Source organism: Sebastes umbrosus, chromosome 5 (assembly GCF_015220745.1).
Source record: "Sebastes umbrosus isolate fSebUmb1 chromosome 5, fSebUmb1.pri, whole genome shotgun sequence".
Lineage (NCBI taxonomy): Eukaryota > Metazoa > Chordata > Actinopteri > Perciformes > Sebastidae > Sebastes > Sebastes umbrosus.
Window position 1 is genome coordinate 30913605 of NC_051273.1, and position 27872 is coordinate 30941476.

Sequence of the window (27872 nt, forward strand, 5' to 3'; positions counted from 1 at the left end):
CCCTGCAATGACTGCTGTGAAAAGGGCCTATAGGGTTACACTGGAGCACTCTTTTGTGCACCAGTCAATCCTAAAATTAAATACGGAGCGTGATCGCAGATCAAATGTACATTGAGCGGTCTAATATATTGTCTGCAGTGATTGTAATGTTATGTTAAATGTATGTATCCTTATTTATCCCCTGTATCCAGTTTTTTGTTTGTGTTGATGTTACAAATGGAGCTGCTGAGATGCAAGAAAAAATTCAGACTTGGGACGACAAAAAATAATATCATCATCATCATCATCATCATCATCATCATCATCATCATCATCATCATTGGTAATATTACATCTTTTGGGACAATGGTGAGATGTTGTTGAATTTTTGTAACCTTAGTAGTAGTAGTAACCTTACATAAGGGGTGTATAGTATGTTCTATGCATTGCACTGTAGTGGATTAGTCTATGCATTATGGAGATTAAATTAAAATGAAAATATCTTAACAAAACCCAGAAATATTCTGGTGTGCAGATGATTGTTGTTTCATTTTGGTGTGTTGAAATTTGCCAACAGGAGGCAAGGTTGACTGTTAATTACTCATTCTGTTTTTTCCAGTAATACACACTGTGTTGCATGTTTGTGTCAGTGATTTATGAATATTGTTGTAGACAATGAAGGTCTTAAGCTTTTATTGTGGAAGGCAGTTATTGATGAGGTCAGAATAAAAGGAAAGTGTTAGGCACATCGTAATAGTTATTTCTCTAGAGGAGAATCCCCAGGAACATCTGGAAATGTTTCCACAGAGTTAATCCAGTGACTGATATGAAGGTCTTTGAAAAAACTGTTTGGAAGATTGAATTTTGGGAATAGTTGTTGGCAAATATATCATTGATATATAGATTTTTATTTGATTTAATACCTTCAGGGCTGTCTCAACAATAAGGTTGTTCCATAGAGGGGGTCAAATGAGTAAATGGGGCTCCTGCCATAAAGTGAGGTTTGAGTATTATTGGGAAGTTCTGTCCACCTTTGAGATAAAGTGATTTTAACATGAAGTATATTCTCCCAAAAACACAAAAATAACCAGCCGTTCTTTTCCATTTAACCACACACAATGTGATTTCTGGTAAATTCCTGCTGAAGACATAACTCCCTCTTCTGTCAGGGCCCGCAAAGCAGCGACAAACGGCACAAGATGCGGGAGGGAGGGAAGGCCAGACTTCATTAAGATTTGTTTTTCCATCCAAGATCCTGTGCAGAGAGCTGCTTCGCCAGGCCTCCAGAGTGCAAATCTGCACTGCAACCAAACCAAATAAGCCAGATCCAAGTACCCGCTCCTAAATACAACCAGATGTCTGCCCTCAACTAATAATCAGAGAAAAATACAGACCTTTCCTACCATTGGTCCAGAGAAAGCCCCAGCTGATCAGTGAAAGCTGTCATCCAGAAAACAGATGTGCGTAGAAATTACGTTCGCGGCCCGAGGCAGCACCGAAAGGTGAATGGAGCAGAGGTGTAGTTAAAGAAAATAGTAAAATATAGTGTGGAGAGGAAAGCTGCGGTGGGCTGGGCTGCAAGAATCTGCAGCTGATATTGACCCTGAGAGAGGAGGACCACAACCTTTAGTAAAGAAAACAGGTTTGGTTGGAAAGATTATGCGTGATGGACTGATTGATTCAATCTTCTTGGTCAGTAACAAAATGCTTTGTGGATCAGGAATCCCCATTTGGGTTTTAATTTACCGGAACTGGTGATGCTGGCTATTGTTAGAGAATAACAACTACTGTATCATCAGTTTCATTTATTAATTGATCGGTCTGCCTGATTAAACTGTTTACTGATGAGATTAACGACACTGAGGTTCAGTGTGGGTCAGGAAGGAGTCACCAAATCAAAATTCACAAAGTGGCCCACAAAGCCTGAGAAGAAATGTTCTCATATAAAGAACATTGTGTCTGTTGTCAGGTTTTATACTGACAGTAAGACTTAAAGGAACAGTGTGTAGCATTTTCTATTAGCAGAAATATAATATAATATTCATAACTATGGTTCCATTAGAGTATAATCACCTGAAACTAAGAATAGATGTGTTTTCGTTAGCTTAGAATGAGCTCTTCATATCTACATAGGGAGCGGGTCCTCTTCACGGAGTCCACCATGTTTCTACAGTAGCCCAGAATGGACAAACCAAACACTGGCTCTAGAGAGAGCCTTTTGTGTTTCTACGTTACTTGAAGGCCACCGTAGTTCTCCGACACGCATGTGAAACTGCGGTAACTTGAGCTGCAGAGTGCAGCCGTGGTACCGCCAGCCGCCGTCTGACTTCAGTTGACGATCCGTTTTGCACTCGGTGGCTCACGTTACCGCAGTCTTGGAAAGGGAGGTGTGAGTGGAGGAAACTCAGTTGGTTGCAATCTGCAACCATACCACCAGATGCCACTAAGTCGTACACACTGTACCTTTAAACACACACTTCAACACTGAGCACTGAGGTTCCAGACAGAATACCTGAGTACAAATGATTGACTTTTAATCATTGTATACAAAGCAGGAGTAGAGTATGACATATTATGTATAAACGTGATGTCTGGTAGATAATTTGCCCTTAAGAAGGCTGCAGTAGCTTCAAGCTTAACTCAATCATTGCAATCCACACTGACTGACTATGTTTTAAACTTAAACTTTATTAGATTTGTCATATACATACAGGTACATACATTAAATTTGACCTCTGCATTTAACCCATCCTAAGGATTTAGGAGCAGTGGGCTGCTGTAAAGCGCCCGGGGAGCAACTTGGGGTTCAGTGTCTCACTCAAGGACACTTCAATTTGCAGACTCTAGCAGCCTTGCAGTTAAAGAACGATCCGCTCTACCCACTGAGCTACAGCCGCCCAAATAACAGAGTTAATGGTTAAAGGGTTGTTTCACCCAAATCACAGAAAAACATATGTCCTTAATGATCTTTAATCTTTCTTACTGGAAAGTCACACTGCTCTTAATCTGAGTTGTGGATATGAGTCAGAAGACTTGGAAACAAGTCAGACTCCAATGACATGACAAAATAAAATTAAAAAAAAAACCTTGCAACTCAATTTTGACTTGACCAATGACTCATGACATCACTTTTGACTGGAAATGGTCCAATAAATGAAACACTATATTAAAAAAATATATAATTATCGAAAAGTATGCTGTAAATTAATTTTCCAAACAGCGGATATACTTTGAATCCTTCCAACAGCAGCCAATGCATGAGCAGGAGGGACAGTAGAAACCAGCAGATAGACAACAGATGATGTCGGATTATCACATTCAGATGTGCAGAAATTCAGAAATTTCTTCAGAAATTCAAAAAAAGTAACATGCAAAATATTTGGCTCAGAAATGACAAATGATTGTAATCATCATTTCTATAAATTTACAACACTGTTACAATACCCTATTTGAACCAGTGGGCAACCTCCGGGTCTGTAAAGTGAAGCCAATGAGGAAGTGCCTTAACCCTGCATTGTTTCTAACAGCCAGCAGGGGGCGACTCCTCTAGTTGCCAAAAGAAGTCAGATTGTATAGAAGTCTATGAGAAAATGAGCCTACTTCTCACTTGATTTATTACCTCAGTAAACATTGTAAACATGAGTTTATGGTCTCAATCACTAGTTTGAAGTCTTCTTCAATACAGCATGATGTTCATTTAGTAAATTATGGTTCCATTTAGAGTCAAATAGACCATAAAGCAGGGTATGCTTTAGTGTGTGGCTACCTTGTGATTGACAGGTCGCTACCACGGCGTTGTCCGGTCTCGGAGTTGTCCGTGTTTTCGTCTTAACTCTTTAACCCTTTCACAGTGTAGCCGCCTAAAAATGTCTCATTCAGTGTTCGGTTGTACTTAGCTCCACTCTCTCATGTAACTTCTGGTTGCAAAAATCCAAGATTGCGACAGTCAAAATGCCGAACTTGTGGCTTCATAATGGCAGTCCATAAAGCGATGGGTGATGTCAGGGTGACTACCTCCACTTCTTATGTAGTCTATGCTTGCAAACAGTGACCTTGTCCCACTTCTGGAGGATGGTATCTGTGATAAAAGAGTGAGGTGGCTCTGAAATGTCATTTCACAAAAAGAAAAAAAGAAAAATAAATAATCTGCTGTATTGCTCATATATTGGCATTAAAAGCAGTTGGTAGCAGCTTGCAGCAAGTGGTACCAATCAGCCTCAGAGCGGAAAGCTGACGTCTGTTTTTTGGGGTAGCTCGAGGACAAATGTGGAATATTTCTTCCTAATATTGGTCACGTGCCAGGCAAAGAAAAATATCGGAGTACAACCGTCAAAGGTATCCCTTAAAGGGGCCCTCTGTGTTGGCTGCACTGAGCTGAATTCCACAGACACGTTACCATAAAGACTCCCTGAGGAGTTTTCATCTCAATCTTAATAACAGACTTCCATGCAACCCAGTCATAGTAAGGTCAGACCTGGCTATGCTCTGTCTCTTCTTCTCTCCTCCATCTGCTACTCTAAGCCCTCCCCCTCTCCTACCAAACACAATATCCAGCCTGCTGCCATTTGTATGGCACGCCGTTTTAACATTTAAGCTTGACTATCCGAGATTAACATTAGAGATATCCACAATTGCATTTTGACTAGTCGTAATTACATTGTGACGAGTCCGAATTCTTATTCAGTTCTGACTATCCTAGATAACAGTTACAGATATCTCAAACATCATTATGACTAGTCAGAATTGTTGTGCATGACGTTGCTCATGCAAGGCAAAAAGCATTTGAACAGTAGCAGATGCTTTTGCTAACTTGGTTTGGTAAAATTGGAAAGATTGTCACAGATTCAAACTTCACGGATCAATATCTCATAAGCGAAACATTGTTAAAACACAAACAACGGCTCTTTCTAACCGTAGTAAGATAGACAACGAACTACAACCTCATTTTCATCAAAACGAGCCGTCCTCCGAGCTGGACACATCATTTTTAAATTGTAGATATCTGAAACTGGAATTATGACTAATCATAATTCAAGTTGCGGATATCCGTAATTCACATTGCAGATATCTGCAACCGAATTGTAGATATCCGTGATTTCAAACCCCATACACATGAATGGTAAACATAGTTTGAATCGTATTAGTCAAAATATAATTACGGATATCTGAAATTAGAGTTTTGCCTAGTCAAAATAGAATCAGGGATATCTTGAATTAGAGTTTTGACTAGGCGAAATGACATTGCAGATATCTCTAATAAATATCCTAGTTATTAAATGTTAAAACGGATTGCCATAGCATTTGTCCTCCAGGATTGGTACAAAGATTGGGGTTGTTTTTGCAGCTCCTCATTACGAATCCACTAGTGTATACAGTCTGACATCTGTGCTCGACTTGCTCTTGAGTTCTCCTGAAGATCAATAATATCCAGCAGACAGCAATGGAAGGATTACATAAACAGCTCTCGTGATAGAGGGCCCCATACACAGCATCATGACTCTGTGAGCTTACAGAAGACACAGTCCCTTTCACAGCGAGATATCTGCTTCTTTTTACTCTGGAAGCTGTCAGGAGTGGAGGGGCAGCAGGCACGCTAATTTATTAAAAGAAACCCACTGATTCTTATAAAAGTCCTGCCGGCCTGATTGCTCTGGTGTAAACATTGCTGTCCCCGCTCTGCAGATCCAGCCACGCTCCGCTGCCCTGCGGAGAGTGTACACCCTATATGGTCAGCATAGTAAAAACACTCAGGGTTAGGACCTAAAACAAATTATTCACAGGGACCTCTGTTTATGGAAGTGTCACCGTCTTGAGGCTTCACATTTTTCTGAAGGTTCCTGTCCTCTGCTGGAGCCCAGCTGTACAGAATTTCACCGCAAAAACAAAGCAAAGTGAAACATTAACCCTTGTGTACAGCAGTAAGCGTGCATTCCCATTTAAACAGCAACATCTCAATGTCATAAATCCCTTATGATCAATATGTCACACACACAGGATTAAAGCTGACGTCCGTGAATGCGCCACGCGTTCTTCAGCACCTGTGAGACCCCCCTCAGGCCGGCAGATGTTGCTCACATCAGCTGTTTAGTTTGTGTTTAAATGTTTCAGCATTTCCCCGTAATGAGGGGAGTTTACTGGCGAGCTAACGCCTCAGCGCCGGCATAAATCAGACGTGGACGTGATGCAGAGCAGAGCGTTGTGACCTTGCCGGGCCGTGGTGAGAGCTACTAGACGCACAGAAAGTGTTTCTGCTAATGCGTTACCCAGCTGCTCCCACCCCCGCGCTCTTATTATGGAGGTCTCGTAGAAGTGGTCCTGGAAGGTTGGCCTTATCAAAATTGCTACTGCGAAGTAAGTATCCAAATTCAAGAATAAGTTTACATGTCAGATTATGTGTTTTTGGAATATATTAAAGTTAATATATTATTGAATGAACTAATGTATGAGTTATCTTTACACTTAAAAACACACGTTCCCCCCCCACTTTTCTTTGTACTTTATTTTTGTACTTTATACAAATTCACTGTATCAGCAGAACTTCAGTCTGAGTTGAATATTTACAGCAAATGATGAGAGAAATGAGCAGAAATGAATTCATATTATTTATTTATATTATTATTTATTTTATTTAATTAGATGTTCATTATTATGCACTGATTGTGGGAGAACTGGATCACCCAGATCGAACCCGTGCGTAACACAACAGTAGACAACACTGACTACTGCGGTGGCGCTGAGAGCTCAAGCCCTCGCATTCATTCAGAAGGAAAAAGTCAATTTTTCCTTCAAGATGAATGACACATTGAAGACATTTTTTATTTACAGGATAAGTCCAATTATTCACTATATGTGGGATAAACCGGAGCTCCCGGAGAAAACCCATAAACCACTTTACCACCTCGTCATGGCGGTGAGCATAGAAGAGAAGCGCCTGCACATGCAGGACCTCTGTCTCCGTGGTGCCATCAGGTGACTTTTGACGGCGGAGGCTGTATGCTCTCCAACTGCCGTTTGACCCCCTTTCAAGGACACCAGCAGCCACGTCGCAGTGCCCCACGTCTTAATCAGGTCCCGGTAAATGGCCTTTTCGAGGTTTTCCAATGATTCTGGGCTGGAATCGAAATCGAGACCCTCGACTTCGGCCCACGTTTGATCAAAAAGGCGCTGGATGATGTCCTCGACATTTGAAAGGGTCCAGGTCACTTTTGCCTTCTTGAAGATCCGCGTGACCAGCCTCTCCAAGATCACCTCAACGCAGTTTCTTTTTTGTTCGTTCCGCACCCGCCGTGCATAGTCATCACGACTCTTCATCACGGATACCGGGGCAGGCGGGGTAGGCGGGGCAGGCGGTGCAGCGATTGCCAAAGGTTTCCTGGCCCTGGGCTTGGTCCCCAGTATGGCGTGTCTCATATTGTCGACGAGGTCGTCGGACTGAAAGATCTGCCACCATCTGGCCAGACACAGGAAACCGAGCACCTTCCGCTGCAAGTCGGCGCGCATGTTGGCACGTATCACCGGCTCAGGGATGATCTCTGGCCCATGTGTGATGTGTGTGTAAAGGAGATCACTTAAGACCTTTGTGAACTCCAAGACTCGACCGGGGGGAATGTTTACGAGTGGAGCGCCGAGTCCCAGAAGATCGCGGTTTTCTGGTTGTTTCATCAGATCGTTAATCTTCTTTGTGAGAGACTTTGCCGACTCCCGGCTGTGAACTTTGGAGCCCCGGTGGAATCTTTTCCTCATCTGTGCCACGATGCGATGGATGCACGTTTTGGCAAAGCACTTTGCCAAAAGCTTCTTAATTTTGCTTCTGATGCTTTTCTTGGAGCGTTTGCTCTTCTGCGCCGACGGAGTCTGTCTTACAGCATCTTCGGCGATACTCCGAGCGATTTCTTCCGCGACGTCTTCAATCTCCCGAGAGTTTTGAGACTGCAGCAGCGTGTACTCGGAGTCCGGCACGTCAACCAAGAGAGGTTCGGTGATGTCGTTCAACTGCTTCTTGATGATGACTGTGACATGCGTGATGTCTTTCATCGAAATCACGACGTCCGACGAAGGCGTCCCCGCATGGCGGTCTTCGGCGTCTGAGGGTTCCGGTTCCACATCTGATTCCTCGCAGATGGTCCTCTGCTTGCGCGATCGGGGCGAGAACACCGACTTCATCTTGCCGATGAACGCCTGGCACATTTTGCAGGCGTGCAGAATCATGTTGTTGAGTCTGCTGGGAGGAGTGAGGCGCTGAACTATGCCCTCGGGGCTGGAGAGGGCACTTCGGACGCTCTCCGAAACCTCTTCAGAGATCAATGTCGTCAAGCTTTTGGAGCTCGGACACTGAACCGAGACGTCGATGCCCAGAGCTTCGGCAAAACCCTGAGAGATTGTGTCGCCGAGATTGATTTGGACGTCGTCCTCAGACGCCAGGGTCGTGTTCCCGAGAAATTTCAGGAAAGCTTTTGTCAAGGCCGCTGTCATGTCCAACAGCAGCTCTCCCATCATGGTCATTGTGGCGTCGTCGGGGTTGCCGGATTTCAAAAATCCCCACTGATCCGCCGTCATCCCCTTAAAGAAGGAGTTGAGCAGCTTGGAAACAACGCGACGGACGTTGAACTCTGGCATGATGGCTTCTGGCTGGGAAGTTCTTGATGATACCATGATGCTGATTTACGGTCAATTCTTGACGATGCTTCGTGGTTTTTGGAGAGAAATTCACTGCTTCTCTCAGTAGAAAGTCTGATGAGTGAAAATAATCGTTAGTTGTATCCCTAATTATTATTAACTAACATGTAAGCTGCATTTAAATGTTGGGGCTAATTTTAACTGCTTCATATACTGTTGGGAGGTTTAATCTAAAGCAATGCATTCATAAAATTCATACCTCTTCCTCTTGAGACAACTGCTTCTCTCAGTCGATGTGTTTCGTCTGATCGAGTCTTCAGATTCAACTACAGTTGTGTGATTCTGGGACTCTCTCCTGAATGTCACTCCTTTATGATGTCACCGCTCCTTTAAGATGTCACAACTGATGTCACCATTCCTTTAATTCATCACAGTGTTCCATCTGGTGATGTCACGATGCAGTGATGATGTCACCACTGCTGTGATGTCACCACTGCTGTGATGTCACCCAAACACACAAACACACTCACACACACCTGCACACACACGTGCACACTGCACACACACACGTGCACACACACACACACACACACACACACACACAGTGTAGATTTCATACCTTTCAATTTCTATCTCTCAGTTTATTCTGAAGGCTTAGGTTTTGTCTGCCGCCGCGTTATTACTCATACTACCACCGAAGGGAGCCAAAGTAAGAAATTTTCAAATCCCACACGTAGTGGTTTTAAGTTGCTCTATATGATATACAAAGCATTAATATAGCAGCAAACAACTATTTGTTATGTAAAGATATAGAGGAGTAATGTTTACCTGAGCAGAGAATGAAGTCACTCTCCCGCTGTGTGTGTTGCAATTAGAGCTTCTCCGTGCTTTATTGACATCGCCGGGCCGGCCGCACATGCCTTTTAGTGCATGTGAGCGTGCTCTGCAGGCTAGCTCACGGCCGCCGCTCTGAGCTGCTCTCATACGGCGGTTACAGCTGATAACGCCGTCCTGACTCGACGACGTCATCGCTGAAGTTTAGCAGCCACCCTCCGGTTGCGCCTCAGATAAACTCTGTTAGCTCTGTCAGCACTTCTTTCACTGTTTGCTGCTAGTACCATTAGCTGCTAGCCGGCTCTCAGCTGTCTCCATGTCGAGAGCCATGTGGAGGCAATACATATGCCCTGAACTGAGCACCTTTAAGCAATTTAAGTGCTTAACTGCTCCAGATAGCATCCTTTTCCTGTTGGGGGTATTCTTTTTCAGCCATACTAAAACTGTAGCCCCTGACCGAGGCATGCTAACTTTAGCCTCCCATCACCGTTAGCAAGTTTGCCGGCTCAGCAGTCACCATGCTGAGAGCCGTGCGGAGGCAATAGAAATGCTCCAAATCTCACATTTAGAACCTTTAATAACAAATGAGGCAAATTAATATCCACTTGTTATTGTATATTATGAACCCTTTGAATGCTCTTTGACATGTTTGTGTGTTTGTATTCAGCGTATTATATTAGTAAAGAGATGAAACACACAAATATGTATGAAAGGTGAAGGTGAAGAAGTCTATTTTGCTCAGTCTGCTCCTCAGTTTGTCTCCAGCCACTTCCTCCCAGCATTGTCATTCTCCCTCCATCCACCAGATGTCTCTCCCACCTGTTCCAGTCACCTGACTCTCACTTCCATTTGCTCACCTGTTTCCACTTCCCCTCATCAGCCCTGCAATATATAACACACCCATTTCCTCTCATTTCCTGCCAGATTGTCAACATTGCTTCTTGCCTTGCTTTCCAGCCACCTGTACCTTAACTCCGATCTGTACCTCTTACCTGCACCATTCCAGTTCACCTGTGTTCTCTTCGGACCAGCAACTCATGCCAGTAAGCTTTTGTATTTTCATTTAGTCACTGAACTCTCCCTGTCTGCGTGGACTGTCAGTTCTTGTTGCCTTCTACTCACCTGCTTGACACGTAATGATGAACCCGTGCTATAATCCAGGGCAAGAAACCAAAGTTAGGTTTACAAATAAACATACTAACCCACCAATGGTTGCCGTTGAATCATGAATTAAATTGAGTTATGTCATTAGAGTTATCGGTGGTGGAAAGTAACTAAGTACTTTTACTTAAGTACTGTAATTAAGTACAATTCTGAGGTACTTTACTTGACTATTTCCATTTTATGCTACTTTATACTTCTACTTCACTACATTTCAGAGGGAAATAATGTACTTTTTACTCCACTACATCTATTTGACACATATAGTTACCAGTTACAAAAAAACAAATGTATGATCAGTTTATAAAATATAATTTGTTAAAAATTAAACCACTGAAAGCCCTAGTTTGGCCCCCTAATTTTTTCAGATCATTTCATTTAAATACTTGTTTGAACCTCAAAGAGATAAAATTCTCCAACATTTCACAAAAAATCAAAGATTAGAGAAAAGCTCAAAATATTAATAGAAATTTGTTTTTTCTTTTACACCCGATTTATCATCTCACAACCCCTCAGATTTATTTTGTGACCTTGTGGAGTCTGACCCCAGGGTTGGAAACCACTGAACTAAACTACTGATACAATATATAGTAAATTATAATTTGCAAAACAAGTACTTTTACTTTTGATACTTTAAGTACATTTTGATTATAATACTTCTGTACTTTTACCTAAGTAAGATTTTAAATGAATTACTTTTACTTGTACTGGAGTACTTGTACATCGTGGTATTGGTACTTTTACTTAAGTAAAAGATCCAAGTAATTCTTCCACACTGAGAGTAGACCTCATACTTTATAAGAGACTTAATAAGACTCAACAATGACACAATCCCCTTGACCCCAAACACAACTAGAGTTGGTCAGCTAAAGCAGTTAAAAAACTGAGGTTTACTTATGTAACTTATGTAATAACTATTGAGAGAGCTCAGAGGGCTTTATGTTTGACCACCCAAGATTTACTATCTAACCACTGTTCCGGTCATAAGAAAGATTTCCATATTTTAGGTCCAAATTAACACCATTTTCTTCAGCCAGAGCCACTCACTGGCTCTCAAACATCAACTTTACTGCTTGTTAAACTGTTCCATCTCCACTACCAGCTCGGTATAGGCTACGTTAGCATTAGCCTTTTATAGGCCTCATGTAACTGTGACTGAATCCTCTGATTCTGTATGATTTCTCTCTTATGCAACATGACTGGTTGCATCCATAATGAATCCTACTCAGTTTGCCTCCCACCGGCCAGGTTCCTCTAGCTTTACGTTTCCATCCAGTGGCCCTGTATTGTCAGAGGGACAGCCTTGACACACCTTGGTCCTTCCTCTCACTGATGCATTTACTCTACATCCTTGACAGAGCAGCCTTACTGTTTGAAGGCTGCCATATTTCTGGCTGAGACTCCCTTCATTTGTTGTATCCTTACTGTCCCTACTGTCTGCGCGCTGACTGACTGACTGCGTCTCTTGAGTTCTATTTCTGCCTCGCTGCTATCTATCTATTGTAGGCACTGCATTCATCAAGGTTAGCTCTCTCCAGTCTGTCAGCATCTTCTCCAGCTGTTTCTCTGTATAGTTACCAGGAGCAATGACATGAAGGATTCTAACTTCCTGTTGACCTCTGAGCATGTAGTGTATGTTTGTTTTCCTTTATTTTCAATGCTCAGGAATGGAAGAGTTTTTAATTCTGCTGTCACCTAGACTCTTAATTTAGACGTGTAATGTGCCCTCGCCGTAAAGAGCTGAGCAGGGGCAATAGAAATGCTCCCAATCCCGTATTTAGCACCTTTTAAAAGAAAAAAACCCGTTGCAGACGTGAAAAAGTGGTGCAAATAACTTAGCCTCCTGTCCCCAAGCTCTTCAAATAAAATCTGCCACTAAAACGATTCCCTTCCTTGAACACAACTCAAGTTTTTACAATCTTCCAACTACAAGAACTCATCAGAAACAGACATTTTACTGAGAAACATATCCCTTAAATCATCATATAATTAGCAATAAAACATCAGTTTAACTTAAATTAAACATCCGATAAAGCCTTTTCTCTTCAGGAAAACCATTAAACCCGCCTGTTTCTATAACAAATGTATACTGTAGTTATTTTTATGAGAACATGTTTAGAATTTCAGTTTGTTCCAAAAATCAACACTCAATCTTTCCTTATACTATTATTAAAATTTGTGTTAAGTAATTCTTATTTTTAGCACTTGAGGAATTTTATTATCAGATCATTTAATTTAAGGCAGATCATATTTGAATCTATCCGACAGCTGCAGGTAGTTGCTAGTTTTCTTCTTAATTTAAATGAGTCCAAGTGTGAGTTACGTTTTACATGCACAAATGATTTTTGAGCCTCTTTGTCATTGAATTAGATAATCACTGTGTCCCTCTGCAGGAAATAGAAAAGGCGGTGACTTCAGGGCCAAGACGCATGAGTTTCTGGGAATTTTGTCACCTCATTAGTGATTTTTCATTAAAGGCAGCTAGTTCAGCTGGCTGGTCTCATATGGATTCCTCATCCCTGCAATGGTTTATCTGTGTATATGATATGTTTTGATTTAAATGGTTTATTATTTTAGTTTATTTGCTGTACTGATTAAGTTTTAAGTGGTAAAATTATGTTTTAATTCCTAAATTGTTTGCAGTTATTGTGTTTGAAGTTAACTTGCCTTTGTTGGATTATTATTGAAATCAGGAATTATGATGTCTCATCCTTTTGTCAGAAGTTGAACTATGCAATATTATAAGATGGGACTGGAATTCCAGCCTTTGCTCATCTGTCCTAACAGACGAGCCACTGAGTTGGTAATAATCCTGTAACCAGACTATCCTGAGGCAAAATCAGTATTCCTTCAAACTAAATATTCTTCAGGAGTCATCAAGTTGGTATTGTTAATTGAATGCATAATACTATATTTAGATTTTTTTTTCATTTAAAAATAAGGAATTATTGAGTGATACAGATTTTTCCTTCTTTTTATCTTCTTTGATTTCTTTAAAATACAAGTAACTAATGTCTGATAATCAAACAACCACTAACAAAATGAATTAAATAAAAAGCTAAAAAAGTTCAGCATTTACCAGCATATGAACTAAAACGTCAGCGAGGCCCACATTGTGACCTTTCCTGATTGATGTGTGTATGACGTGTACTTGAGAAATCAAAGCAACCCTTTGGGGCAACACGCAGAGCTGCAAATGAGGAGCTGTAGCGCGGTGGTCTCTGTTGTCCATGTCATCTGGGACCTGGACAGTCCACTGTAGTCCTTCAAGAGCTTCATCAGTGCCCTGCAGGAGCTTCATCTCTCGCTCCGCTGTTGATCCAGAGACTTCAGTGGTCAGTTACTCACAGATGCAAAGTCTCTTTCATGGAAGGCATCAAACATTCAGCAGCTATCCCCCATATTCCCTCTAATCCATATGAACTATGGACTTTTTTTGACACTGTGTTGTTAGTCCTTAAAAGTAAGTGTCCCCTTTAATAAATGTCTTTACACAATCCCTGTACAGAAATAAAGGTCTTGATGTGCATACTGTCGTTCGTAGCTATACCTAATAAAAGTAATGCACTGTAATTCATATATATCCCACAAAATCAATTTGTATGTAATCCACGTAATCGTGAACAAGGAAGTATAAAGAGTGACGAACGCAGCTTAGGGATAACGTCGGGGTGGATGGATGGGTCAAAAACTCCAGACTTTCACCCAGGAGACCAATGTTTGTACCCCGTGTGAAACCAAAAGTCAACATTGATTTATTTGTCCCGTAACGTCAGTTCCAGCATGTCCATAGTAATTTTAACCCAAACCACAATCTTTTCCTAAACCTAATCAAGTACTTCTGGTGCCTAAACCTAACCAAGTTGTTTCCTGTGAAGACAGAAGTTTATTTTTAAAAGACTGTATACATGAAACAGGCGGAAATTGCCAAGTGTTGCTGGACATTCGTAGGAAAACGCACAAAAAAACAAGGAATCATTTTTCGTAAGATATCATAGGAACCGTTGTATGAGGATACACATGGATGCTCCCTTTAGCATCTGTAAATGACGAATCGGGCTTTCAACTAACGCCAATGTAAACCCACCCGCGGCATTATCCAACGGTCAGAGCATGTGTTAAGTATTAAGAGCGTGAGGGCGGGCTGGTGGGGTGGTGAATGAGTCAACAACCACAAGACTTTCACCCAGGACCATTGAAAGTCACTGGTGACCTATTATGTCACGTAGTCCCGTGAGTCAAATGATCCCTAGTCGTGAGCCACAACCATTTCCTAACCCTGACTAAGTGGTTGTGTTGCCTAAACAGTTTAGTCAACACAATAATTCATAATGATAAAACAATTTGATAATCACCATTTTCTATGCAAGTTGTAAGAAATATACTGTAAACCTACAATTTGCAGTTTACCATGGACATGAAATGTTCAGTGGATTCCCCTGGCAGATATTAACTTTACATTAAAATTAAGTATTAGTATGTCTAAGATAAAACCAACACAAAAACACTGGATAAGGATTGGATCCATCATGAAGTAAATTAATATTCTAGACATTTTACATTTATTCCAGCTAAAAATATATGTGAAATAAGTCAAAATGATTTTCTTGTATCATTTGTTTTCACAAAATAATGTCCTAATTAAATGTGCTGATGTCATATAGCCAGCTTTGTGTGCTGGTGGCATGGCCTTTGTGTGTTGTGAAGCCATTTAGGGAAAAAAAACCTTTAATATGCAGAACTTCCATGTGACATGGGGCTCCTGCTATTATTTGTATTGCTTTGTTTCATTGTTTATTGCCACGTGCGGTCCCATGGTCCTATTGAAGGCCCAGGGCCACAGTTTGCCACTGCCTAAACCTAACTTCCTGTGAAAACGGAAGTTTATTTTTGAAAGGACTCTCTGCATGTAACAAGCATATATTGGCACGCTGTCCCTGACGCGTCCAAAAGTAACGCAAGAGGGGTACTTGAGGGGTATTTGACGAGTTGGGAATGAGAATGTGTTGATACTGGACATAATTACAGTAATCTCTGCAGAAACTAATCTGCCCACCACAAATAATTCAACCCCAAGGATTTTAAAAAAATCTGCTGAGATGAATAAGTCTTGTGTTATTTGCACGGCTGCAGGGTACTGAGCTAAGAAAAGAAACATGATGCTATCTATGGTGGTCAGATTCTGAAATAAATAGGCATTTGAGTTGATATATTTAAGTGGGACTTTGAAACTGATAAGAGTAATTCATGAAGGATTTGGCGTAAAACCTTCACATTATGCCAGTTTAGTCCAGATATGCATCACACACTGATTACTGTGGTGCCAAGGAAATGTAGTGTGTTGTGTAAAAATGCAGACCGCGTGCTTGTGGCAAGCTCAGAGCGGATAGGGACCTTCTTTGCTATAAACTGCGCGGTTAATGACGCCGGCGTAGCTCGTGTGGTATAGCACCAAATCTCCGTTCCCAGGGGTAAAAGTAATCACGTGGGCAATCATTAAAATTCAGGCTCTGTTGTGATCAAAACTGCGGTGTCCACACAAAAAAGCTCCCTCTGCTCTTATAAAGCATATTTGGACCATTAGATAAGCCACAACTGACAATTAGGCCGTTGGTTGGCTCCCCCACACACAGTTTCCTGAGCCTGGTTCACATTTTAAACTCAATCTTTGCATGGCGCGAGCCAGTATCTGCCTTATCAAAGTCATTCAGTTTGTATAGCTGCTAAAAAAGTTGATTCTGCGGAGCTCTAGAGGGAGTTAATCCCGTCACAGTGAGTTGTGCAGTTGTTATTGGGTTTCTTCGTGCGCTGTGATTTGAACGTGCTCGCGTATAGTCTATCTTATCTGAGCCAGATGTTTCCAGGTTGAGGCCATTTTCCTTCATGTGACTTGAAGGGTGTTAAGTAAAGGAAATTACATCAGCTGTCTTCGGTTTCACAGACAGACTACTGTCACATGTACGCTCACATTCAGCACAGTAAACAGGAAATTGCCTAAGAGAATAACAAATCCTTTGAATGAGCTCCACGAGCAGCAGAAAACTAAACACAGGTGTATTATTTTATTATACCGGGAATAAGTTTAGGTTTTTGTAAATGTGGTGTCTGTTGTTGAGCTCTTTGAAACAGTGCATGCCATTTTCTAAGACTGCCCCTCTTCAGGAAGCTGTGGTCGTATCCTGTACCTGCAGCCACCTGCTCTTCCCCACGGAGCGGCAAAAACATCTGCGACCGGCAGAGACTTGGCTGCCTGGTGTAAGCCCAGTGAGTAGACACCAAATCATAGAGGGCAGAGGGAGGAGGAAATATGTTGAAATAAAGAGGGACTCACAGACGTTGCATTGCAGATTAATGCTAATGACCCTAGCGCAAGGACAGGAGAGGAAAAAAAAAAGATGCTCAGTGATCCAGATGTGTGGAGGGAGCGACTCCCGGAGGAGTGGTGTCGGGACAGAGAGGAATAATTCATCCTCACAAGAACGCTGCAGAGCTCTGCTCGCGTTTTGGGCCAAAAGGTCGCTGTGGATGTCTGGTGATCGGCCTCAGACAAACCTAAGCTCCATCCATCCACCGTTTTATCAAGAAAGATGGGGACACGTTAAAGGAAATCATTTTCCAACTTTTTCCTTTCTAAATCCAAAAGTGTTAGGAATGGATTAAACAGCGTGATTACCTACTCTAATGTTAACTGCAATTGTTAGCATGTCTCTCTAACTGGCTTACTTACAGTAACTAACAGACTTCCATGGCCAAAGAGCACATCATTAAAGCTGCAGTTGGTAACTTTTATAAAAAATAACTTTTTATCGTAATTGCTCAAACTGTCGCTATAGCCTGACAGTAGAAAATGAGACATATATTTTATGAAGAAATCATGTTCATCTGCTTCCTCCTAGTGCTCCTAATGGCATTTGCACAATTCCACCACACCAAGGAAAACAACCAATCAGAGCCAAGGAATCTCTTTTGCTATGTTCACACTAGGAGTGACAAAAGCAACAAAGCGGCCAAGCGTGACCGAGCTACATTGTCGGCAAGTCGCCGCTGAAGTGTTGCTCAAGCGCTCGTTGATGTAGTTACGTTGTTAAATATCACTGGGAACTTGCTAACTGCATTTTTTTAAAGATGTAACGGAACAGGGTGAAACAAAAACATATGATTGGTTGATGCTTCACCGCGTCATTCGAGCACTTAAAAATAGTTGAGACCAGCTAAAATTCGATCTGTAGGGTGTCAGTTTGTGGCTTCATGTCACCGACTTCTATTGAAAATGACTTGTAGCCTGTTAACTGTCGCTCGTAGTGTGAACACAGCATAACGAAGTTGTCGGTCACTGCTCGCGAAGCTCGTGAACTCCGATCAGACGGTCAAACTAGGCAGCGCTGATCAAATATGAATCAATATTATGTTACTGTAATGCCTATTTCTCAAATGTTTTCAGAAACAGAAAACTCAAATTTTACAGCTAAACCGTACACTAAAATAATGTTTCTGAAAACATTTGAGGTGAGAAATAGACATTACAGTAACATTACAGTAGTCATGCCTAGTTTGATAGATGATTCAGAGTTCATGAGCTTCGCAAGCAGTGATTGACAGCTGCTGTAGAGACTCCTTGGCTCGGATTGGTTGCTTTGCTTCGGGCATGGTGGAATTTTGTAAATGCCATTAGGACCACTAAGGGGAGGCAGAGGAACCTGATTTTCTTTCTCTCTCTCTTTCTCTTTTATCTGTCTCATGTACTACTGTCAGGATATAGTGACAAATATAAAGAAGTTACCGACTGCAGCTTTAGCTACTTTAGTTCACAGGTTATGTTAAAAAAAATAATCCTAAAAGCATATCCAGGTTTCTGAAACCACTGTAAGATGTTTACATGCGCAACACATAACTGAGATACTCCAAAAGGCTAATCATAACACGGCTACAGAGGCCAAAAAAAGCCCACATCTACAGTATTTCTCCTGCAGCTTCCTCCAGCTGCTCCCGAAGGCCAGCTGGGAGATGTAGTCCTTCCACTGAGTCCTGGCTCAGAACCAGCACTTCCATCCAGTCAGTTGTGCTTGGTATACCTCCAAAAAGATGTGTGGCATCATTCAACACCTCAAATGATCCAATAATCCATAATAATACCGCAGCCGGTGATCACCCTTCAACAGCACAATGAAAGGTCACGGAGGAGCGTGGCTCGTGTTCCAACACAAACAAATATGCGTGGTGTTTATTGATCATCTAAATCAGGTCATTATGAGGGGGCAGTGAAGCCATCGCTTGTTCTTGCTCGCTCAGAGAAACCACCCCGTGATTACAGATGGCACAGCGTGTAGTTTTTGCTGCTGCCTGAGATGTGTTCATTGGCACCGCAGAGGGCCGTGGCAACACACTGTAGAGGAAGAAAAGGTTTGTGTTGGACGAGAACCAGCAGAGAGGGTTGCGCAACGTCAGGCTGAGCTCACCCTGCGTAATATCTGGGATGGGGAGGGACGTTTGCAGCAGACAAACCATCAGAGTGAAGCTTGGAGAGGGATGTAAGGGGAAGGAGAGCCAAGCTGTCCCAGAGGATGACCAGGTCCAAATCTTCTCCTAATAAAAGGTGATGAGTGGAGTGGAGCTCGGACTTTGTCATACAGACTTTCTCAGAATAAGCTGGAACCAGTGCTCCAAGTGTGTATACACATGTCAACACGTACAAGACAAAAAGAGAGATTGTCAGGAGGTGAAGCTGTCATGATGAGATCATTCAGGACAAAGTGTGAGATGAGATAACACACACACAACATCATCTTTCTCTCTGTGCTGAGGTCAGTGAAGTTCCACTATAAAACTTTGTCTTATCACCACAAACTTCAGGTGTGCGCACACACACTGGCACCGACCCAGCTCTTTGTAGTTGCACACACATGCTTGCCAGATGCACAAATGTGTGCTTTATATGTGCATGTATGCATACATTGAAGCAACAGACTTGCACACATATGCACTGGTGTGCTCAGAGATTATTCAGAGATGCATAAGTTATTGTATATTATACACAGTCTAGATATAATACATGTTACAAGCATTAGCCTATACATAGTTAATGCAGCATCACTAAAGGCTTCTCGGCTCTATATGTATATTATTGCTCAGCTAACCAGTAAATGGAAGGGTAGCAGAGGGAAGGCACTGGGAGGAATTGGCTCATCTGCAGTACCCTCTAGTGGAAATAAAATGCCATTAGAGTTTACAGCAGGATGATAGAAAATGTTTCAGCTGCCTAATTCTGTGGTAAATCATACACAATATGAGGTAGCATTTGAATTATTAGTGTGATTTACACAATTGTTTCTATCAAAAAAGACAAGAGGACAGTTATCCATATCCATATAACACTGAGGATTACATCCACTGATAACAAAGGAGAGGTAGAAAGTGTTAGAGTATGTATATATTTGTATTTGCATATAGGGAAAAGAGAGGTCTGTTGGAACAGTTACTATGTCTATGCCATTCACCATGCTCATAGTCAGCCCACACCCTCTTCACTTTCAACCTCAAAGTGGAGACCTTCTGATTATTCCTCACAGTTTTGAAATGAACATTATGGCTCTTTAGTTCTTTTTCAACATATTGTTGGAAAGCTTATTTTCTGGCCTATCAGTTTATACCAGTGTTAAAAAACAGACAAAAACAAGACAAAGGCAACTCAAAAACACTTTATTGACAATTTCTATATCTCGGTTTTTAATGAAAATATAATCATTTTACAAATGTTTCCTTTTTCTCAAAGAAATGTGTCAACAAGTAACACTGACACAACAAGATGTTCAATTTATTTTTAAATTTAAATTATTATTTTTTTGCCCAGAACAAGATGTCTCAACTGACCCGGGGAGGCAGAATTTGGGGAAAACGCACTCCTTGTACATTTAACAAAATTGTGCCTTCACGTTTGGGTTGGGCTCTAAAAAACTTGATAGTTTAAGAGATGACGGCTGTATCTGTTGAGGGATCAAAATTATTTCCATTAGTGTTCAAGTAGTGTGTAAATATGTTATTTTGTGTCGATACAAAAGTGTCCCAAGCGACCTGCTCTCTCCCCTACATCTATTGCATGGATGGCCCAAATAATAATGTTGGTAATACCTGATAAAAGAGGCACAAGGGAATCATATGTTTATAGTTATAGTGAGTTATAAATTTGTGTTTTAGCAACTTGAAAAATCATTTACCCAAGGGCAGTGGTGGCCTCATCTCAGATTTCATTGAATCATTACATAATTTAATTGCATTAGGCTTGAAATTTTTTCGACATTAGACTATTGTACACATTCATCCACCCTGGCTGTTTCTCTTTTACCAGTGTTTCCCAAACTTTTTTTTTCTGGAGGACCCACTTTTCAAAAATGACAAAAGGTCATGACCCAATTCACAATAGGCCTTATCTATAAATCTTAAGAGCAAATTTGTGCGTAAATGAACATTCCAGACCATTTTTACTGCCATTTCAACATCACCGTATATTATCTTGAATAGGTAAACCAGACATTTTGAAGATATATTTACGTTTGATAAATCACAACTTTGTTTAATACAGGAGTTATTGAAGAAATGTATACATATTAAATACTTATAGACCAAATACAGTGGAAAACTCTTATAGTGATCACATTTGTTTGGGTCATATTGATTGTAAGCGGATGATTATTCTAAACGTTGTTTTCTTTTTCTCTATTTCTCATGCAGATTACTACCTATATGGCATTTGTATATGTATTATATGAATATAAAGTAATGAAACAAACAGCTTCACTATTTACTTAACTTTATTGACTGTTTCAAACCCTTTTCAAATTACCGTATACTGTACTGTGTTTAATTCAAATATCCCATAATACAGTTCAGTACTATATTTAAAATATAATTTACTGTAGTTCAAATTTTAATCAGGCTATAGCCTAAAACAGTATTGTGCTGTTTACAAATACAGTAATGTCAGTAGTAGAGATAGGCTACCAAGCCACAGCTTGAAATTTTAAACAGGCATGAAAATAAACTTTAGGCTATCATTGCCTAATATGAAAAATAAAATATAATATACTGTATATACATTTTTTCCATATGTGTTGTCATGTATGAAAAGACCCAAAATGAACACTGTAAGCGGACTATTTGATTACTACAAAGCGTATTATTTAAACAGCATTTGTATAGGAATGGTACTGTCTCAAGCTTTTTGATCCATATAAGCTGTTGATCACTATAACTATGATCACTTTAAGCGGTTTGCGCTGTAAATGCATTAAGTTGGAGATAACAGGCTCTCGTTTTTAACTCTCATCAGTAAAACAAACTCTAAATGTACTCTAGTCTTTCATATTAGATTCAATGTTATAAGTAGGCTACAATTGTCAGAACAATACAAACATTCAGGCTCCTCATGTGGCACAAAGGTGTGCTGCAGCTATAAATGTTAAAAAACGATGGAAGAAATTGATTTGACCCACCTGGAGGTCGCGACCTAGTTTTTGGGAATGACCATCTTTTACCACAGCTGCTGTATGTATCATAAATTTGTTGAGAAAAAAACACTACTAGTCAAAATATTTTAAACCTAAAACTTTAAATGAGTGTTTGTATTCTTTGAATTCGTGCACACAGTGTACTAAAAACATGGTGCAGTGTACTTTAAGATGCACTTGAACCTAATGGAAGCCCTCCAGCTCAGACAGACACTTCAGCAGTGAAGAGGGGTGATGAGTGTGTGTGTGTGTGTGTGTGGAGGAGTGCAGACTGCGACCAACAGCCAAAGTCTGAATTCCACAGCAGCAGTACTAGTACAGTCCCGAGTACTGTAGCACATTTATTACAGCAGCTGGATGTACAGGAAGCTGCTTGGCTCGTCTGCGCGCGCTTTATCGTGCCAAAGAGTTAGAGAAGAACTGGCCGAGGCCGCTGAGCGAGAAAAAAGTACATCACATGCTGCCACACTCCAAGTGAAACTCCTGCACCACTGCTGTCTGAAAAACAAAAGAATTAATCTTTGATATTGAAATTGACACAGAGCAGCCAGCTGGATGCCAACATATATATATATACAACTGGGATGAGATTTCACAGATAGAAGATGATGGCTAGGAGCAACTCGCAACGTGCTGCCACTGCGAGATCAGAGTGCAAAGAGACAGGGTTCACTGTGGATCTAACTTCTCTGGCGGGGGAATCATTAAAACAGTCCCATCACTTGATTTCCCCCTATGGCGGCGTTGCCCTTATACCCAATTGCTTCTCAATTAAATTGAAAGTGTTGCAGCATGCAAGTGCAACAGTAAATAAATCAGCTGCATGAAAGCTCAAAGACTGTCAATCAATTATCCCATTAGTGAGAAACTTTACAGAAAGGGCCCAAACAAGCCTTGTTTTTCTTGTGTGATTACCAACTCAAGCAGATCCAAAGGGGCCACATTCTCATCGAGTCCAGGATAACAAGGCAGACGGGGGGGGGGGGGGGGGGGTCCCGCCGTAACCTCACTGTTACCCAAACCAGCATTGTGTGTGCAAAAGCATTAACTTAACAACAGAGCCAGGGGTCATCCACTATTCTCTTTATAGAGCAATCACGGGAGGCAAAAATGGGCTTATTGGAATAATGAGCATACAACATCTGACACACACAAGATTTCTCTGCACTTTGAAGAGAACAAACACAATCGGTGAAACTTTTAAGCATTCTCTTTATTTCTCTTCCTCAGATATATTGCGAGGAGAAAACAAATAGCATCGCAGACTCCAAAGCGCTCCTCGTCTCCAGTGTACAAAACTAATCAGCCCGTGTTACTCGCCCAAGGTCTTCCCACTTTTTTTCATATTAGCAGTGTTCAGCCCCCACAGCGAGGCAACATGAAAGAGAAAGCATGAGTGCTCGAAAAGAGGGCTTCGTCTTCGCAATTTGTGTCAATCTCGCTTGCTTTAGCGTGTTTACAGAGAGATCAATTCCCAAACTCCGAGGGCCGACATTGTCAAAAATGAATAATTTAATAATGGTAACCTTAAACTTTCTGTTTTTGCCATAATTGCCTCTGTAATATTCTTCCTGATTTTTTTTTTCTCGCTGCCAAAGAAACATGACTGGAATCAAAGTAGTGCTGCTTGTTTATTTCATAGTGGTGACAAAAAATTTGTTTTTTTTAATGACTTTGACCTTCAGCTGTTAACGGATTTAGAAATGAGGCCTGCGAAGCTTTTGTGTGTGAAGCCCTGATGTTTCTAATCTATCCTAACGTCTACACGGTCTGTAAATGACTTCTCTGGCTGATTTTAAGCTTTAAAATGAAAGGGGAATGCCACCTACATTAAAGCAGCAGTAGGCAGTTTGAAGCAAATATAATTAAATTTTTTCAGAAACATCTTTTAGTGTACTGTTTAGATGTAAAATTTGAAAGTTTGTGACCCGGCAGCCACATTGAGATTAATTGAGGAAATACCAAGCACCGCCCACCAGCCGGAGCAAACTTTTCGCAGGACTTTCGCCCAGGAGACGGTGTTTGTGTCCCGTGTGAAACCAGAAGCCGTACTTAAATTACAGCACTTCCGGTGTTATTTAAACCCAAACCGCAATCTTTTCCTAAACCTAACTAAGTAGTTTTGTTGCCAAAGCCTAACCAAGTCGATATTTTCCTAAACCTAAGTAGTTTTATTTTGAAAAAAATGGAACGGAAATTGAAATCTTTGTCACGTATTGCTGGAATCATTCGTAGGAAAATGCACAAAAAATAAATTTTTGAAAGTCGTGCTGAGTGTCCTGAAAAAAAGGAAAATTTGTGTCTATGTACATGAATCAAATAGATTACATTTTGTGACTATTTCACTAACTGAAGTGAGACTGTGCTGTATACTCAGAACATCCCCCTGGGTGCTCTCAGTGTCTAGAACATCTATAACATCTCTCCCTATTCATTGTCTGTGGAGCAGGTCCACAATTTATACCCAATGACATCACAAGTTTGAGTTTCAGCACTCTAGTTTTTGGATTTGGGAGAGAGTTGTTCATGTTTACTAATATTTTTTGCACTGTCTTAGACCATAGGAATAACATGTATGAATTTTGAAAATGGGCGTAGTTCTCCTTTAAAACAAAGTGCACACAGATTAGTTTCCCTCGCCCTCTACTTAGCCCTTTAAAACCAGTCTGCTGTAGCAGCCCAGCACCACACCACTCGGTTATCTCCATCCCACAGCTAAGAACTGCTTGAGATCTTGCATAAGCATTAAGGATGTGAGTATCTGCGCTCCACATGCCTCATCAATGAATTATGGCCCACTGATCTCCAAAAGATACCACTGTGTGAGATCTGCTTAGCTGATGAAAAATTACATCAACATCAAAGAAGTCCTCTTAAAAGAGCAAGTTTAGAAGAATTAATATTTGATAATGCTGAAACCCGGCATAAGCACACAGGCAGGCAATGAGTAATGCCTGGTAATCTCTTAAGAATATTAAAAGCCCTAATATGCCATATTTACTGATATTAAGGATTAAAACAGCATATAATATGCGTTTAAAAAGCGTTTTGCATATCAAAATACAATTTGTGAGCAGTGATTTAAATGGTAGTTAATAAGACTCATTTCAAAAGGCACACTAGGAATGGACACAGCAGGCTTCCCTCTGCCACCTTGTGGTCAATTCATACTACTGCAGGGATTAAAGGGTGTTCAAAACATCTAGTATATTATCATTACATGCTATATACTTGACGTGGTTCATGTTATAGCTGCATTGTTGAATTTATAATGCACTCATGTACTTGTGCAAAGTCCATAGTTATTTTTAAAGATGTAAGTTAAAGGGGGAAGCCACTGATTTTACAAATGATGATGAGGAGAGTATTACTCCTCATTATAATGTCCTCTGTGGCTCTGGAGGAGCGTTGTCATGTCTAAGAAAAGAACTTTATGATTTCATCATGGTTATTTCAGTTTTGGCTCGGAGATAACAGATCTATAACAGAAGGAAGTTGTTACAAACTGGCAGTGTGGAGTTTGAAGAGCATTTGAGAGACGCATATCAAAAGTCAGGGTATTTAGGCCTTTGCTGCTTTGATTTTGACCATTCTTTTTCCTTAAAATCTGTCTCTTCTGAGGCCCCTGACTTAATAGAAGTACAATACTGAGCGCAGAACAGGCTGGAGAAGCACTTCAAGACTCAATATCACTTGAATATATATTCTGCTGCATAAAGAATACTTTTACTTTTGATACATTAATTACATTTTGAAAATATTTCTGTACATTTACTAAAGTTTCATTTTTGATACACAATGTCTACTAATAATAGAAGAGTTTTATATTGTGGCAAACCGGTATCACGCCAAAGCATGTAATAGACCCACCTGTACACCAGAGGATAGTGTATCATTGTAAGGATTTGCCTTGTTTAGGCATGAATATTTCACACGTATGAAGGTGCAGTACCAGCAGGGGGCAACAAAGCCATTCACTTAGGTTTAGGCAATAAAATCACTTAGTTAGGTATTTTAGGTAGTAAAATATGTAGGGAAATAACATAACATCAGTACGGAAAACACGTCACAAAACGTCACTAACTTAACTTACAAAACAAAACATCACACTGTTCTCCTGGCTGAAAGTCCTGTGTTTGTTGGACCCATCCACCTCACCTCCCGTCCACCATGTTTCTACAGCAGCCCAGAACGGACAAACCAAACACTGTTAACTTTTCCTGTTTGGGTCGATTTTAGTCGATAACGTTGATTTTGAACGTAGCCTACCTTTGCAAAGATGCACTATATTTTTCCTCACAGGCCAATCGGAGCAGACTAAGCTTTTTCAGGAGGGGGGTCTTAAAGAGACGGGCACTAAAATACAGCGTTTCAGACAGGTATATTCAAACAGACAGACATTATGAGAAAAATAATGTTTTTGAACATTAAAGCATGTTAACATGTTCTAGTAGAAACACAAAATACAAGTATGAACCTGAAAATGAGCATGATATGTTCCCTTTAAGTAAAGGGCCTGAATTTGACTTTTTGCCACCACTGCAACTTATTAAATACATTAAATGATGGATACTCTTTATATGTTCTACGGTGCACTAGTTCTTTGCTGCTTGCTTTTCAGTTTTAGAATTAAGATTTCACTGATAAACTAGGTTCTTTCATCTGCAATAGCTGCATCATGTGTGTTATAGTGCAGCACTGAGCATAGCTCCTCTGCTGACTCTCAAGTCTATGACCACAGGTGACTTCATCTTTTAAGTCTCAGATAAATCATGTTTTAACATAAGTATCAGGCCTTTTTCATGGACAGACATTATGACATGTCACGGTCAGGAAAGCACAGGTGTAAATAATGTATTAATACATGTCAATGAATGGAAATGAAAAAAGGTCATCACTGGTGCTCAGCTGATGCAGACATGGGACTCACGTTTGAACTAAAGCATAATTCATTACAGAAGAAAAATGAATTTCAAATAGCGAAGAGTGGTCAGGTGCCGACCTTGAATTGAAACCGAGGTCTGAAACAGCCTTCATTAGTGAGCCATTTCACCTGAGAGACGGGCTATGAATAGCTGCATCGGAGTTAGTGAACTCAGTAATCCCTCGTACTGTCTTGTGCCCCGTGATTTAAACTGGTTCTCTGCCTCTCTTTGTTAACTAGCTTCAGTATAATGATGTAGTTTTCTGTGATGTTCCAACACCATGGCTGGAGGCAGGAGTTTAGTCAGCAGCATGCAGGATCAAGAAAAAAAAAAGTGAGCCACTGAAAATGGAGAAAAATGGCTTGCAGTACCCCAAGGTAGGAAATAAATTGCAGACGATAACTAGTGAAGCGAGGCACAAACAGCATAATAAATTGTTCAAGATTTTTGCTCTCATTTTGCAGAGCAAAATCAAACTTTGGAGTGCGCAGTTGGCAGGCCATTAAAAGAATTACTTCATGCTCTGAAAACAGAGGGCTTGTGTCAATCCCTATATCTCGCACAGAAAGACAACGCACTCCTCGGAAATGCTTTGTGTTTGCTGCCATCTGGGTGGGTACGATGATAAGCTCAGATCACAGTGAGGCAAGCACAAATACAGTAAGTGACTTGGAAATAGCTTTGAAAGAAACAGATCTCTGTTGAATAAGGAGCTAAACCGAGAGCTAATACGCACTGGCGTGGAGTAGATAAATATTTATGCACAAATATTTATGTCTTACAGTTTCTCAATATATCAATATTAATGATTAATGATCTGCATTCCACACATTTAATAATTTAGTTAAAATAAATA

General features: G+C 40.7%; 2 protein-coding genes across 5 annotated transcripts in view; one reads left to right on the forward strand and one right to left on the reverse strand.

Annotated features, from left to right (window-relative positions):
- Nucleotides 1-6568: 6568 nt before the first annotated feature.
- On the reverse strand, nt 6569-8985 carry LOC119488759. Its single transcript, XM_037770648.1, has 2 exons — nt 8855-8985; nt 6569-8709 (listed from the first exon to the last, which is right to left on the reverse strand). The coding sequence occupies exon 2, from the start codon at nt 8629-8631 to the stop codon at nt 6871-6873; it is 1761 nt and encodes a 586-aa protein (XP_037626576.1). The 5' UTR covers nt 8632-8709; nt 8855-8985; the 3' UTR covers nt 6569-6870.
- Nucleotides 8986-9132: 147 nt separating this feature from the next.
- Nucleotides 9133-27872, forward strand: part of znf644b (zinc finger protein 644b) — a 58325-nt gene continuing 39585 nt past the window's right edge. For 3 of the 4 annotated variants that reach the window (XM_037770643.1, XM_037770646.1, XM_037770647.1), the window contains exon 1: nt 10185-10472. The gene's annotated coding sequence lies outside the window, so the exon portion shown is untranslated. Of the gene's footprint in view, nt 9305-10184; nt 10473-27872 lie in introns of those variants that run through there. The other variant, XM_037770644.1, reaches the window with a different exon arrangement.

Excerpts from the sequence above, each read along its gene's own strand:
- LOC119488759 (XM_037770648.1), bottom strand. The coding sequence starts at position 8,631 with ATGGTATCATCAAGAACTTCCCAGCCAGAAGCCATCATGCCAGAGTTC.